This window comes from Sciurus vulgaris, assembly GCF_902686455.1.
Source record: "Sciurus vulgaris genome assembly, chromosome: 5".
NCBI lineage: Eukaryota > Metazoa > Chordata > Mammalia > Rodentia > Sciuridae > Sciurus > Sciurus vulgaris.
Window position 1 is genome coordinate 124,339,542 of NC_136465.1, and position 17,432 is coordinate 124,356,973.

General features: G+C 35.3%; 1 protein-coding gene across 4 annotated transcripts in view; it reads right to left on the reverse strand.

The window, feature by feature from the left end:
• TAFA2 (TAFA chemokine like family member 2) overlaps positions 1-17,432 on the reverse strand; it is a 445,765-nt gene that overhangs the window by 161,737 nt on the left and 266,596 nt on the right. For all 4 annotated transcript variants that reach the window (XM_079139701.1, XM_079139703.1, XM_079139702.1 and 1 more), the window contains one exon: positions 2,702-2,808. In XM_079139701.1, the coding sequence (XP_078995827.1) occupies positions 2,702-2,807 (106 nt within the window). In that variant the 5' untranslated portion in view covers position 2,808. The remainder of the gene's footprint in view (positions 1-2,701; positions 2,809-17,432) is intronic.

Below are 17,432 nucleotides of genomic sequence, written 5' to 3' on the forward strand. Positions count from 1 at the left end.
CATACAGTGCAAGCAAGCAATACTCAGGCTGAAAGAGGAAATATAACTATAGAGCACAGGAATTGAAAAGATGAAAAGAAAATACCTTGAATAACTTTATTAGGGCTATCGCATTGGAAAAACATGTGGCATTACCTGGTGAAATTGAAGACATGTGTGCTCTGTGACCCAGCAATTTTGCAACTGAGAATATTACCTCAAGAAAACCTTGCACATGTGCACCAAAAGAAATGTCCATGAATGCTCACGGAATCATTGCTCAAATTGACAAAAAAAAAAAAAAAAAATAGAATACCAAATGTTCATGTACAAGAGAATAAATACTAAATCTGTAGAGGCTTCATATAATAAAATATGGATCACTATAAAAAAAAACTAATATACCATCAATACAATGTAATACATCAACTGTAATAAATCTCACAGGTATTGTTGGGTAAAATAACAAATTGATGAAAAATACTTCTAGTAAAATACTATTATGTAAATTCAAAAACAACCAAAAGTAGACAAAATGTCATTTGGAGAAGTATATCCATATTTTATGGTGAAATTCCTAATAAAAGCAAAGGAATTGTAATTGCGCCATTTGAAATGATGGTTATCCTGAGTAAGGAGCTGAAGGAATGAAGCCAGAGTGCAGACATGGCCAGTTTCAAAAGTATCAAATGCAACATTTCTCAGTTGGTGAACCTGTGCTATGACTAACATATATATTACCCTTACTGTTTTATGTGTAAATTAGCTTAACACAAATAGGGCATTTTATATGAAAAATGTAAAGGGGAAAAGAAAGGAAGAGAGGGAGGAAGGATGGAAGAAGGAGGGGAGGGAGAAATAAAGCAAGGGAGAAACCTTTTGTAAAATCTTCACCCAAAATATCAATGGCAAGGTGGAAATGAAACAGCAAAACAACCCTAAATTCTATCTTGTATAAAATCTTGGATTTGGTAATTTAACCAAGATTTCTGACCCCATGGGTAACTTCTTATATTAAAGTATTTTCTTGGCAAATAATAAAGGATCTCAGTTTGGGAGTTAACCTAGAGCATAAAACAACTTAAAAATTCTTAAAAGTAAAGTAGCTTTAACAACAGTATTAAATATACACTTTAGGCAACTTTATGAATGATTCTCATCTTTATGAATGAGAACTCATCATTTGGCTTTTGAGATGAGAAAGCATCTTTATCAGGAAGATTTGCTGGGTCAGGTGCAATTTCTATGAATCCCTCCTACTTCTTTCAGTTATTTTATAGGTTGGGAATGGGTACTGGGGTGACAATGACCATCAAGGACAGTAGGGATGGTGTCTTCTCTTTCTAAGCCTAAGACAGGGCTGGGCCTCAGCAGCATGCAACTCTTTGAAAAGGTGTTTAACACTATTTTGCCCTTAAATTGGGTTCACTGTTGCAAATTTGGGACCACAAGGAATATTCTTCTCTGCATCTTTTTAATTTTACATAGAAAATGGCTATTAAAGAAAATGTTTATTTTGAGACAGGGTCTCATTAAGATGCTTAGGGCCTCACTAGGTTGCTGAGGCTGGCCTCGAATTTGCAATACTCCTGTCTCAGCCTCCTGAGTAGCTGGGATTACAGGTGTGTGCCACCATGCCTGGCCTGAGAATTTAATGTTTGATTAATGTGTCAGTATGCTATATTTAAAATATTTTATAAATTTAGACATACACACTGTGGGTCAAAACCAGAATTATATAAAGAAACTCTTCATAAAATTCTATTTCACAAGATGTATCTTTCGGTTTTAAATACAGGGGGAAGAGATTTGTTTTATAGGCATCACTCCTTCATATTACATATTTCTCTCCATGATGTTAATGTTCTATATAACGCTAATTAATGCACATGTGTAACTAATTTAAGTGTTACAGAATTCAAAGTGGTCTTAATTCCCCCTATACCCATAAATAGAATAAGAAAGTAAGTTGCTGGTCTCTAGACTTGATGGTGGACTGAAAACTGAATTATGAAACCATATTTCACAGAAAAATCTAAATTGACTTCTCAGGTTATGAATACTTGATTATGGTAGGTACAGTTCAGAAATAGCCCCATTTTAACTCACTTGGAAAAGGCAGTTATTCATTATACTGAGTCTGATGGCCAGGAAAAAGAGGAAGGGTATAATTTTGAGCTGCCAAGCTTAACACATGCACATAGAACAAATAGCCACACTCTATTCTATGGCAGAACTGAGCCTGCTGCAGATCAGGGGAGGGTGGAGTCCAGATGATGGTGGAAGAAACACCCTGGCATAAAGAAACGTGAGCCACAAAAAGTATAGAAAGAAAATTTATATGTGCTCTGTTTTAATATATATTAAAATATATATCACTAAAGACGCCTTCTCTATGAGGATGACAGCAATCTGAAACTCATGTTCATTACACACCAATTCAACATTTTAATATCACTATCTTAAAAGGGGAGGAAAGATAGAGTGAAGATTGTATTCTCTTTGAACAGTTATTTGCAGAAATGGCAGTAATCCTGGAAATACCATGTTTCCCCTACCAAAGTCATCTTGAGGACAGTTCTGCATTTTTACTTAAGGAGAATTGCCAGAGGGGACCCATACCTAATAAAATGTAACAGAACAGTGAAGGCGGAACATGACAGTCTGTGGTAAGGGGAGTCCACTTGGGTGCTCGGCTGAGGAAGGAAACAGAAGAGCTTACCTTTATGATGGTTTGCACTGGATACGACTTTCCCCCACAAGGTTACAATAAATATTATTATTAGCAGTTTTCCTTTTGTTGCTTTCTGTAAGTATCTCTTACTCATCCTGCAAATTAAAGAAAAATAAAAATCCTAAGTAAATGATTACATTTCTATTGTTAATTCTACTGCATTTAAAACTTCTGTGAGACCTTCATACACTTAACTCTGGAAATTGTACTTCTTGCATTTAAAATCGTTTGCTTTTTATGAACTATGAAGAGGTCATGTGAAAGTCTTTTGGAGCACCTTGATATAAAGCAACAGTTAAGCAAAGTCTTGCCTGAGTTAGACTTTACCCACTTAATAAATGCCTAAATCAATTCAGAAATATTATCACTTTCTTCCCCATATAAACAGATTCAATTTATTAACAAAATGTAGAACATAGTCATTTAAATCATCTTTAAATAAATGATTTATTGTTTTCCTTTTTTCCTAAAGAAACTTTCTTTGACACAAAATCACATGATTAGTGTAAACAATTTAGATAAAATTGATCAAATGAATTCCTGCACAGAATAAAGTCAATTCAAATCTATTTTTTGTAATGTGTTTCAAAAAAATCATCTAGTAACAGAGCTTCCTTACTTGCAAAGTAACCTGACCCAACTAATGTGGAAACTCTGTTCCTGGAGACACAATGTTGTTAAAATCCACCTTTCTGTACTTTATGAGATATAGGAGAAAAATGAAGAGGCTGAACAAAAAATACCAAATTAACGTTATTAATAGTTTCAAAGTGAGTCCATAAAACTCAGGAAAGCAAAAAAAAAAGTTATACTAAAATGATAGTTATCAATAATAATAGTTCACCTACTTTCTCCTGCAATTTATATGTTGTTTCTTTGGTCTTTTAGCAAAATAAACTGGGATGTAGGTATGTCCATTCCCATTTAATAATTGATAAAATCTGGAAATTTTCCTGAGGTTGCATTTAATGATACAGTAAACATTCAAATCCAGAATTATATAATTCTGGTATCCTTACATAAGCCACTACATTGCTAAGGGGAAAGCAAAACTAATATGAAATAGATCCTATGTACATTTATTTATGGAGGGAGATAAAATATATTCATGTCACCCAGGGCTTTTCAGACTTAGATCCTACAAAGAACTCCAGTTTTGCTTGACCTGTAGATTCTCATCTACTCTGTTTCTAATGCAATTCCCTGGGGTCACTTTCTTAACTAACCTCATTTCTTTTCCTCCTGAATTCCTTAAGTTACCCTTTCCTCACACCTTTACCTCCAAAATGTACTCCATCTTCAAAATTATGACCCAGTGGTAGCAATATTGGGTATATAATCTCAGAGAAGTCTTTACATGGATAATGCATGAGAAAATAAATTAATATCTTACATATGTTCATATAGATACATGCTAAAATTTATTAACAAGGGAAAGTGGTACACATTAATTTGTATGTCAAGGAAGAAGTATTGTAGGATTAAAAACATGAATTCCTGAGTGGACTGTCTGAATTTGAATCTGGGCTCTAGCAGTTTCTAATTATGTGATTGTTACACAATTAGATTTCCTTCTTTCCTCCCTTCCCCCCACCTACCCCCTCCCCCTACCTCCCTCTCTCTCTCCCTCTCCCCCCCCCCCCTCGAGCCTTAATTGCTATTGCAAGTTTTCTGATTGTCCTGTTTTAGTTTCTTCTATTATATGAGGTAATGTATATGTAATGTCTGGCCTACTGACTAGCATGTACTGAGGGTTTACTGTTTATGAAATTAGAGAATATATTTGGTCCTTAGGGTTTAGGAAAGCAGTCCCATTCATGATATGATCAAAGAGATGCTACTGAAATGTAGCATCTATGGCTGAAAACGTTCCACGGATCTTAATCTTGTGATATGTTAAAAAAAGAAAATGTGCAGCTGGGTGCAGTGGTGCAAACCTGTAATCCCAGTGGCTTGGGAGGCTGAGGCAGAAGGAAGGAGAATTCAAAACCAGCCTCAATAAAAGTAAGGTACTAAGCAACTCACTGAGAGCCTGTCTAAATAAAAGATAAAAAATAGGGCTGGGGATGTGGTTCAGTGCTCAAGTGCCCCTGAGTTCAACCCTGGCACCCACCCCCGCCGCCAAAAAATGTACAAGGGGCCAGTTGTTTAAGCTTTAAAATTACTTTACATGGACTCTTTCATTTAGTTGTCATACCAACACAATGAAATAGATACTATCATTATCCTTTTTTTTTTTTACTGGCAATAGGTTTGAATCAAGGTTTCATTTTACTGATCATATGACTTTGAACAAATTACTTGATAATTTAGAATATTTTCATTGTCAGAAAAATAAGAATAATACCTATTTCATAGTGTTGTTGGTATGAAGACTAAGTGAAAAAAAATCCATGTAAAGTTTAACACTAGTCATAGCAGACAATAAATGCTCAATAAATGTTAACTGTTACTATAATCATTGCTTAATTAGATCAGCATTTCCTAAGTTTGTTCTGTGAAGTACCAGTTCCATAAAATATTAACATAGTCTTAGTGAAAAACAAAGGGAGAAATACATTTGTAAAATTCTGGGTTCAAAAAATTTAAGTAGAATTTTAAGATGCATATTGTTAAATGTGCCTTCTCAGAAACATTTTCCAGAAATCTTTTCCCTGAGTAACTAACACAGGACACTAGTGTCCTCAGGAAGCCTCTTAGAGAAATATTGAGTTTTAATAAAAATATGGTTTAGTGCTCTCTCTCTCTCTCGATAAACCAAATGCCCTTTTCAAACCTTCCATTCTATTGCCTTTGTTTTCTCTCAGCTATTAGTTTTTAAATCCCCCTCTTTTTCCCATATTTCCAACTTTCTACCTCCCCTTCTGCGTCCAATCCTGCAACCTAACCGTACAGCAGATCATTGTATCAGAATGAACAGCAAAACCCATCTGACAGGAAGAGCTGCTTAGCATAATTCTTGATAATAGCTTTCCCATAGCAAATAGCCTCTGCTATGAGGTCAATGACCCATCATTTTTTCCATACCATTGTGTACCCACCAGATGAGATGACAGAACTGACAGCTGGTCAGACTGATAACTAGACATATGGAAACAGAAACACCCACAAAGTCATCAGGCTGTCAAAGTAAAGAAAGAAAGGAGAATTCAGGTCAACATTTGGAAGGCTGTAAAGAACACTATATTCACGTCCTCATATTTTCCCATCCTTGTTCTAATCACCATATACTGCCACTACTATCTCCTGAATCTCACATGTACACACTTATACCTACCCTGACTGCAATACTGCAATTCAGACCACCAGAATTTCTCACTGACCACAGCATCCCACCCAGACTTCCTGCCACGCATATCACCTTCCTATGGACCCAAAGGCAGAACCTTTTTCACAACTGATTTTTCAGTATTTATTAAGTTCCTGATAAATACTGTTGACTGAATCTAAGACTTTATGCTACAGCCAAGTAAGTAAATGTGATCACGAGACACCATTGCTTAAAACCTCTCCATAAGTCTCTATTTGTAGAAAAAAAAAAAAGTCCATAGTCATTAGTGGGGTGTAAAAAGCTTATCTCAGGGTTTTGCTTTATTTTTCTGTTTCTTTGTTTTGTTTTGTTTTGATATTGGAAATTGAACACAAGGGCACTTAACCACTGAGCCACATACCCAGCCCTTTCTTATTTTTTTATTTTCAGACAGGGTCTCACTAAGATGCTCAGGGGCCTCACTGTCTTGCTGAGGTTGGCCTCAAACTCATGATTCTCCTGCACCCACCTCCTGAGCAGCTGGGATTACATGCATGGACCAGGTTCTTTATGCCTCTAATCTTATTTTATGACAATTCTCCTGATCTCTGTATCCACACACATTCATGATTTATATTTTAACTCTTAAGAAATTTCCTCAGTGACTTCTAGCAAAATCTCACCCTGTGTCATCTGACACATATCAGACACCTACCCCATTCCAGTCTCCAAAATGGGTAACTTCTAGTCATTGATCATGGTGCAGGTTAGAATTCCTTACATAAGATTTGTTCAAGACTATGGTGTGTGTCCTTCTTTATATACAACAGCCAGTTGCCACACTGTATGATCTGTTTCCTTATCTTCATCCAATGTTCTCACATATGATCCCTGAAAACAGGGACCATCCCCTATCCATTTGTGAATATACACAGCCTCATCCAAGGTACAGCCCAATACAATAGCTGGCAAATAAGTATTTCCTGAAGGTTGGTGTTGCCTTACAGTCAAATACCTCCTTCAGTCTCCACATGAGAAAGAAGCAAGTACATGTGGTCTCTTTAGAATGAAAGTAGGAGACAACAAACAGGAAGAAAGTGAGAGAAAGAAGTGAAAGGAGATAGGTCCAACCGAAAAAATAAAATAAAGGAAAAGGAAATATTCAACTTTGAAAGGTTTTCTCTGACTTTTAAGTTAACCATCAAGTTTGAAGAAAGTAAAATGTAATGGAGCGAATGAGGATTTTTGCAGAGGCAATACCAAACTGGGGAGCTGGGGGCAGCTGAATGGCACTTTTCTTCCTGACCTTGTACAAAAGCACAGAGGGAGGGCGTTCTTTCTCATCCTACCTGCTAACCGCCAGACTCACTTTAAAAATTTCCCCCAGTATTTAGAATTGTGACACTCATCTGTAAAAACAGCAAAATTTAAGTGCAAGTACAAAAACTGAGTGAAAATTAACTGAAAACTAAAAGATAAATACAGAAGAAGAAACCTTGACATTGCTCCTCAGGCAGCAGCAACTTGCAAGGAACACAGGGAAAAGGGACAATTGAGAAATGGTAACCTTGAGAGTGCAAGATGCTGAAGGGAAAATCCATCAAAGTGGAAGACAATTCAGACTCCCAGACTTTCTCCCCTTCCCACCCCCCTTCTGCTACATGTTCAGTTATCCTCACTGAGATTTCAGACTTTTGGATGATTTGAAACCCTCCTATTCCCTCCCATCTGAAAAACACCTTAACTGTACACAAGCAAGAATTTAAAAACTGTTATGCTCTGAGGAAGATCATTTCCCTATTGAAACACAAAGTTTAACTGGTCTATGGAAGAGAGCATGGAAAGAAAAAGGGGAGGAAGCCTGATGTCCGAAGGAAATGAAATCAGCAAACTCCAAACACCTGTTCTCCCCTTGAGCTTAAGATATTGCGGTTGCAGGGCAGGGGGAAGAAAAGTCATGTCAGGCAATATATTAAAGGCTTTTTAGAACATTTCTCTACATTAACCTTATATTCAGACAAACTTGGTCTAAACTAAATACAATGGCATGGACATTCACAAACAAATTTAGTAGAGAAATCAACCCTTAAGGTCGAATTCTCCAATTGATAAAAGCAAGGGCCCAGAATGATCTTTAGAAAATGTAAAGCAGTTCATGTATTACCCCTCCACACTCATCTCTTGCTGAAAACCTCAGGATTTACCTATTCACTGAAATGAGAATAAAAACTAAATATCCTACTGAAAAAGAAGAGCCCATCATCTCCCTTCTCAACCTCTCTGACTTCCCTTCATGTCCCTGTTCTCCATAGTCCCTACCCTTCAGTCACACTGGCCTTCCTTCTTTCATTCTAGACCTTGCTCTAGATATTTGCTCTGCCTGAGGGCTCTCCCTCTGGTCTGTGTGTGGTGATCTGCTTTTCATGATCACCTCCACAGACACCATCTCCTGCCTGTCCTGCTAGCCAGTGTGCAGGGAGACCACCTGCATGTAGTCTCTCTCTCCCCAAATCCTGCAGTATCTTCTCTGGTATCACAATCTGAAATTAACCTATTTATTTCTTTAAATATTTGTTTACATGTTTATAAAAACAAATCTTCTCCCCATTAAAATGTAATTTCCATGAGGGCAGAAACCTTGTCTATTAGACACTGCTCAAGCATATAGAACATCATCTGGATCCAGGATCTCAAGATATAGTTAATGAAGGAACCGATGTATTGATTTTTTTAAAAATATTTTTAGTTGTTCATAAACCTTTATTTTTACTTATTTATTTATATGTAGTGCTGAGAATTGAATCCACTGCCTCGCACATGCTAGGCAAGCGCTCTACCACATAGCCACAGCCCCAGCCCGATGCATTGATTTTTTATAATTCAGAATAAAGGAAATGAATTTTTTAATAGAGAAGTTTCATTGTATATTTGCATGTAAAAAAAATCAAATTTCCACTATATTCAGCAAATGCAAACAGTGATAATAAGAACAGTATACCTGTTGATGGAATGATGGAAGATGAAGCCGAAGATGAGGAAATCAAAACAGATGAGATTGCTTGTCATAGAAAAGTGCAGAGAAGGAAAGTAAAGGTGGAGTGGTGACTAGAGAGATTTGAACAGGTGCAGCAGAGAGCCGGAATAAAGGGAGAAGCTAACAATATCAAAACGAGGGTGGATTGTTTAGGTTGGCTTTCAAATGGGTCAAAAAATTGGTAAAAGATTTTGTAACCCTAAAGCATTTCATAAGTACAATTTATAATTGTTATTGTTGCTTTTTTATAGAAGCAGAATATGCCCATCAAAATGAAATCATTCTGTATTCTAGCTGTAGGTTACTATAATAATCCTACTAAATGTGAATCCAGGGCAATGTTTCTCTACATCGTTGGTTTTATCCAATAATGTCTAACCTGATTTGCATTTTGTGAAAAATACTATAGCTATATCTACTATATCAAAATTATTTACTGAAATAGTGTTTATTTTTGAGGTAGATAATAATATCAGTATTGAGAGGGACAGAAAGTTAGCGGGAGATATATTAAAAAAAAGATATTAAAGCACAAGGGACTCACATATGCATATTTCTGTGTGTATAGGAATATGTGGTAACAAATTTAGAAATAATCATGTAACTCTACTAATAACACTGTGCTGTGTTATACACACACACACACACACACATATAATCCAGAAGCTAAATGTTCACTTTATTTTTACTATGACTATTCTTTCATTCTGCATCATATATCCAATATCATCACATTACAGTATTTAAAGCCATACTACCAAGCACATTATTAGAACCTTCCTGTTAGAGAACTAGAATCTAGATTTCTTGTCTTGTAAATTATCATCAAAAGTTTATAGAGTTGCATTTTCTTATACCAATAATATTATTAACCTACGTAGGTCACATTTTCTTCTGTAACTTCAAAACATATATTTTGGAATCTAAGTAAGTTTCTCAACTCTTTCTGAACTGACACAGATGATTTAAAATGTTCAATGTATTTGCTATGTCAATGTCTTAAGATGAACCCACCTTTTGGATTCTGCTTAGTAGTTAACCTTAGAGATTTAGCCAAGAAAGCCTGACTGGTTTCTAAGGATTGCCTGGCAGCAAATACAAGCCTCATAAAAAAATCACAGTTACTTGTTTCCTTCACCCAAATTTTATACTTGCATTTATTTCCCCTTGGCACTACAATTTTGGTAGGCACAAAAACCCAGGAACACAAATGATTTATGCCTAAAAGCATGAAGTCGAAGCGCTGGATTTGTGCAATGCTTTTGCCACCCACAAGTTGAAATGATATGGAATAAAAATGTATTATCATTTAAATGATTTCTCTGGAAACATACAATATTCTAAAGCTCTAGTTATAGTACCCAAAATAGACAAATACTGTAAGGCAAAAAGAAAACAATCATTTAAGATTTATCAAAGCACTAGAAAGACACCTGAAATGATCAAGGCTAAGCTACATCCCTGTGCACCTGCTGTTACAAAAGAATCACTTGTCCTCCTTTTCTCTCTATAAAATGGGAATGTCAACTATTTTCTCAAACAAAAATGTCATTATAATAAACAAGAAATCATGTGAAATTTGAACTTAAAAGAAAGATATATGATAAGTCGGAGGTGCTATTATTTCTTCAGAGGTTCTTCTCTCAGAAGATGGGCCTGAACATCAGAAATACCTACCCTCATTTGACCCTGGGCTCTAACACATAGTTTAATGAAACTTTCAGGTTTACTTAATGATTTTGACTCTCAATGCCCACATATGGAATGCATGAATACTATTACATATTAGTAAACTGCTGTAAAGAATAAATACAATGTACTATAAAATATCTAACACAAAGCTATTCATAGAGCAGGCACTCAAGAAACTGTAGGCATTTTCTATATTAACAATATTGTCTGGAATATATTCTGGCTAGGAATAAGGGGGAAATAAAGGTCTTTGGGCCACACATTCAAAAAAGCATGTGCTTTAATCGCAGGTAAGAACTTAAGTTAACTTTTAAGAATTTATCCTAAATCTACAGAATTAAAAGAATATGAAGCCATGGCTAAAAATAGAAGCAGGACTAATAAAGAATGTCCTCCAATATATCTGCAAAATGAATATTGATATGGGCATATTAGAAAATAGACATCAATACATGTACAATATCTCAGAATTATTAAATATGAGACAAATACTCCTCAAAGTTGAGATATATAGAGCATAGCATAGTAGAATTTATTAACATTACTATGTATGTTTTATAGTTTTTCAGCTTAAAATGTATTGGCTAATTCAATATCTCATAAACCCTCATGTTAACTCTTTGAACTAAGTTCTGCATGTATTAGAATCCCCAGATTACATGTCAGCAACTGAAAGAACAATTTGAAGACAAGAAATAAGTGGTTAAGGCAAGTCCTGAATCTGCTCACTGACTCAGTTTTCTTCTTGATTGAACTATTGTCCACATATCCTATAATGGAGCCTAATAGCACATGATGCATTTTAGACAGTTATGTGCTAAGAAAAAGACTAAAATTAAGTGCTAGTTCTAGTTAACTAGAAAATTATCAAAAGAAAATCACCTAATTGCCATGACACTGAATAAACTAAGTACCACTGTATCCCATTACTGTGTATGATGGGCCTATAAAATGATCAAGTTCTAAATGATGCACCATTTATCATTTATACAAACTGCATGGTCTGGTGAACTGTGAGTTAATACTTTCAGAGCTAAGTGCCTTACTTCTACTAGACACCAGTCTATTGAGATTAGACCTAATGGAATTCTACATGAGAAGTAGCAGCCTTAGGTAAGTTTGCCAAATAAAATGCAGGATGCCAACTTAAAATGGAATTTATCTGAAATTCACATCTAACTAAGCATCCTATAATTTCATTGCCAAATATGTCAACCCTGCTCTATTTAAGCAAAAAAAAAATCACATTGACTTCTATGTGAAAGCATGCTTATCTAAACAAAACCAAGTTTAGAATTTCATAGAGGGTGAAAGAGACTAAAATAATGAAATCTTTATTTGTTTTTTGATTGACTGTTTCCTGCATTCAAGTCCAAGAGGAGATGGCTAAAAACTACTTTTTAAATTTGGCTACCATCCTACTGGCCCATTGAGAAGATCCTGAATTGTTTATTCCAGTTTGGAAATGTAACAAATTTAGTCTAATATGGCAATAAGACATGAGGGTTTGTGACTTGGCTACACGCTGGCTGTTAGAGTGCTATTTAATTTCACAAAGCTTCAGTTTATCTTCTGTAATATTTGGATCATAGTTCCTGCCTCACTGAGCTGGTGGGACAGTAAATGAGTTAATTTGTGTAAAGGTCTCGGCACAAATTCTGACACATAGTAAGGAATCCATAGATGCTAGTTATGGTACAGTCATTTAAAATGCTGGGATTGACATATTTTTTATTGGTTCTTTTTAATTATATATGGCAGTAGAATCCATTTTGACATAATTATAAAAGCATGGAATATATCTCATTCTAATTCAATCCTCATTTCCTCTCCTTTTTCTCCCTTTCCCCTGCCCCCTGCTCCCTTCCCTCTACTGATCTTTCTGCAATTTACCCATAGTTATTTTTTAAATTAATTTATTGAGGTTGTGCACAATGGTGAGAGTCACTGTGGTATATCTATATATGTACATAGGAAGGTTATGTCAGATTCGTTGCACTGTCCTTTATTAATCTCCCCTTCCTCCCTTCCCTTTATTCCCCATTGTCTACTCCACTGAACTTGGATTAACCTCTTTATTCATGAGGAATAATCAACTGATTAATTTTCATACCTGTCTTACTAAGCATCACAAAGAAGACTGCATTAAATGTCTGTCCTTCATTCTTACATGACCAGTTGAAGTATTTCCCTCCTTTCCCAGAGGCTATAGATAGATAAAGGGCAATGAATCCATCAGATATAAATGCCATATCTCTTTTCACTTCTCAAAATTAATCTTAAACTACCTTATTTCTCCAAATATCTGTTTTGTATTTAATGCCTCATATTTTACATTTATTTATTGACTTTAAAAATATATATATAACTATTGTTTCCTGGATCCAAATATGTTCTTTCTAAGGAAAAAATGATTAACAAAAGGCAATGTGGTTATATAATATAAACAAAAAAATGAGATTCCAACATACAGATCCACTATAAAAATGTATGATATTAAACAATGACACACGAGCAAATTTAGTCTAACTAAGCTAAAATTTAAAATGTATTAGAGCTAGTTATTGAAAGTAAACTTAGCTTACAAAATTTACTGTAAAACTTATCTTACTGTCAAAATCTTAATATTATAAAAGAGGGCTGTACCATTGAAAATAGACAAAAACTTCATTTCCTATTTGTTCTCTCCTACAAGCACTTCAGGTAAAAAAGCCAACAATCAGAAAAATTTGGATCTACTGTCTCTCAACCACATATTTCAATGATGCTATGTAATAAGATGGCTACAAACAGGTGTCAGTGTTTTTGGAATGTAGACAATCTACAAAGCATCCACCCCAAATGACAGAGATGAGTACATTTTATAACCATGGGTAGTGAGAGAATCACTAAATACAGTAAGAAAAAAAATCCCTTCCAGTTATATATAGCCTTTCGTAGATGACTATTTCATCATAAGCTTATTATTTAATTTTGTAATTATGCACAGTAAAAGCAGATATAGGCCTGCATACATCTAAATTCCATAGATAAAGTTCAAAACAAAATATTCCTTTTTCTAATGAAGTCAGTTCTAAATATTCTGCATTTGTTACATGGGGACTATTCTGTACTTTTATTCCTTTTGTTCTGGCATAACTTTTCTATTCAGAAATGACAAAAAGACAGGGAAAAAACCCACTCCACCCCACTGTTTCATGCTATTGAAGGAGTGAAAGTATAAATGAAAATCATGAAGAAAACTAAACCTTAAGGGTTCTTTGTTAGGATAAGATGTACAGCCCAAGATGGTCATTTATTCTCACTGTGGCTATACCTGTCATCATAAAGGGTTCTTTTCTTTGTGCATTCAGCCATCTAGTATGGCTACTATGCCAACACTAGCTAGTTAACAGCACATGATCAAGAAAGAAAAAGATCTTTACCATCAAACCATTGCACTTAGAAGATGCCTTCAACACAGGACCCTGTCAGATGTAAATGAACTGAAGAGCTCAGGTTGTGCATCTGAAGACCTCTCCTTATACAACCATCCCCCCAAAAGTGCCACATTAACGCATTTCAATATTACCATCCAAAAATAATAGAAGCAAATAAATTTAAGAGGACAGTGACTGCTCTATGCTAAAAAGCATGGCATTCTGCCTTCAAAAGAAACTAACAGAAATGGATCCAAGAAGAGGCTGCTTTATCAAGTTCATCAGGGTTCATACTTTACTTTAAGGGTAAGAATTGAAGCAAAATTTTTGGATGACCATTTGTGTCAGCATTAAACCACGCACAGCAATGTCTACAGGATGCATCATGGAAGACAGGAAGGCTTGCTTGCACCTGCACTTTTATAACTATATCTTATACATACTCCTTGTTATATGCTCAATGTTTGTACATAACTACATATATCTTAATGACCTGTCTTTAAGGGATGAAGGAGAGTGGAACATTTTCAGATATTAATGTAGCAAAGTACTATACTCAGCTCTCAGTTAATAGCTTAAGCAACTAAGAACTCAACTGATTAAGAATCAAGGCACCAACTGACGTGTGCTATAAACCTCCATCCACAGTAAGTCTCTAATATATTGCCTTCTGGCTTGTTCCTTTTGCAACAAAATTTCAGCACCCTTTTAAATCTCACTTTTTTATTCTTTCCAATATCTAGGACTTCACTTTACGAATAAAATCAACCACAAAACCCACATTAACTATCCTTTTTCTTTGCTATCAGCAGCATATTTCTAAAATCTTCTTCATGGATAGATTTGTTTCCCTTGGTTGCCAAGCAAGTTATGTCCCAGCAGTCTGAAGTCACCTTGCACAATGGGAGTCAAGTGGTTAAATGTGCAATCATGAGAAATTTTCCCAATGGTAAGATTATTAGATTGTGAAATCATGTCCCAAGGTGGCAGTGGAAGCCTATTACCTGAGTCTATTCTTAAAAATGCTCCAAAGAACACTCTGAAGAGAGGACAGTCCTACATTAGTGGGGTAGGTAGAACTGATCCAAAACACAGCCATTGTTATTTCATATTTGCAGAAAACCTACTGACTTTGTTGTCTCCAAATATTTACCTTCTTCCTTAAGTGGTTGGAATGAGAATTCAAGACACATCAACTAAAATATTCTACAAAATTACCATGCCAGATACCACTACAATTCAACAAAAATTTAACCAGTATTCCCCAAGTTAACATTCTTCTGGCAATGTACAAGGAATACAAAAGTGTTTGGTACACTGTACAGTATTCTACAAATTAGACTTTTTATCAAATCATATTAAACTGCAATATGGTAAATGTTTAAACAAACTATGGCACAGATATGTATGGAACAATAAAATACACATATATATTATTCAGTCTTACAAAGGAATAAAATCCTGATATGTACAACATAAATAAACTTTGAAAACGTGCCAAGTGAAATTAAGCTACAATAAGTATAAATGTTATATGATTCTACTTATATGAGATATTTAGAATAAGCAAATTCCCAGAAACAGAAAGTAAAATACAGGTTGCTAGGAGGTAGACGTAGGGAGAAATAAAGAATTATTGTCTAATGGGAATAGAGTTTCCAATATGGAATGATATTAAAATTTTCTACAAGTAGGAAGCGGTGATGGTAGCACAATTTGTGATATACTTAATTCCACTGAACTGTACCCAACACAATTGTCTAAATGGTACTGTGTCTCTTTTGGCATAATAAAAACAAAGTGGGGGGGAGATCATATGCCAAGAGTTATATGGGAACAACTCATTAGCTTTATCATAAAACCTGTATTTATTTTCTTCATGGTACTTAACAGTATTTGAAATTAAGACATGAATCTACTTGCTTATCTACTTGTTTATAGATCCACATATATCTCTTCCCCATCTACTAAAATATAAACTGCTATAAGGGGAGAAACCTAGACATTCTATTTCATTACTTTATCCCTAGCACTTATAATGATTCTTATTACAGAGTAAATAAAGAAAATTTGTGGATTAAGTCAACAAATGAATGGAAAAAAATACCATATTTGTCCTTTTGGTTTTGAATTTGGTTACCCTGAATGACCACACACATTGTCTCAAGCCTGAGAGCAATTTAATGTCTCCAGCTCTTAAATGGAATAAGATATTTTCAACTGTTATTTATATTATATTTAAGCACTGTGTCTGTAAACAGATTCCGAGCTCCTTAAGAAGCCATATGCTATTGCTCTACTCCCCCATAAAACATTGTACCCTTACACAGTGCCATATGGCATCCAGAACTTTCACATCCGTGATCACATCTGATACGCATGACCATGAGGTTGGCAAATACACTCATCCCCCTTGCAGAGAGGATGAAACAGGCTTAGGAAAGTAAAGGAACTCATTCAAGGTCAAAGTCAGCAAGTGGCAGAGCCAGAACTCAAAACCAGGTCTTCTAGCTTCAGACCCAGAGTTCTTTGCATTAAAACTTTGAGAATAGAAGCAATGATTAATGTTATATTTTCCACACTGTAAAAGAGACTCTTTTAAAATAATTCCTACTACATTTCTCTTCTGGGCTTATTTTAAAAAGATATCTTGACAATGTTATAGTCTTTTAGGCTCAAAAAGAGGCAAATTACATGTGGCTAGAAATAAAACTTAGTAAATTATTTGTCAATATAATACTATATAGAGAGTGAAAATTGCTTCTTGATTTATGATAGGGCACTAGGAGCCAAGCAGGTAAGTAAGTGAAGTGAGAGCCCAATCGCACCTCCAGAAGTCATTCTCTGCTCCACACCCAGTGATGACGGTTGAGAACAGGAGCCTTGTGCTATCACACCGTACCATTTTCCATGAAGAACCAGAAATACAGAATCATGTTTGAAATCTCTCGATTTTTAAGTGTTTTCAACTAATCCATAGACATGCCAACTACAGTCTATGCAGAAAATGTGGCCTTAGAACTAAGTGATCATAATTCTGAGTGGGTTTTACAGAAGGTAGCACTTTTTAGTTATGGACTGTGTACATTCTGATATGGATCAGGAGTTGGGGGAAGGCAGGGAGAGAGCACATAAAGAAAAATGACCTTAAACAAATTGATTGTTTTCCCTGTGCTTCTTATATGCTCCCACTGGAAATTGTGCCTAGACTTATGGACTTCAAATGAGTGTGGCTGCATCAAATAGCTCTGCTTAGAAGACTATGTGAAAGTCCTTAGATTTGATGATTTTTAGTGTACAAATGCAACTTGAAACTGAGATTGC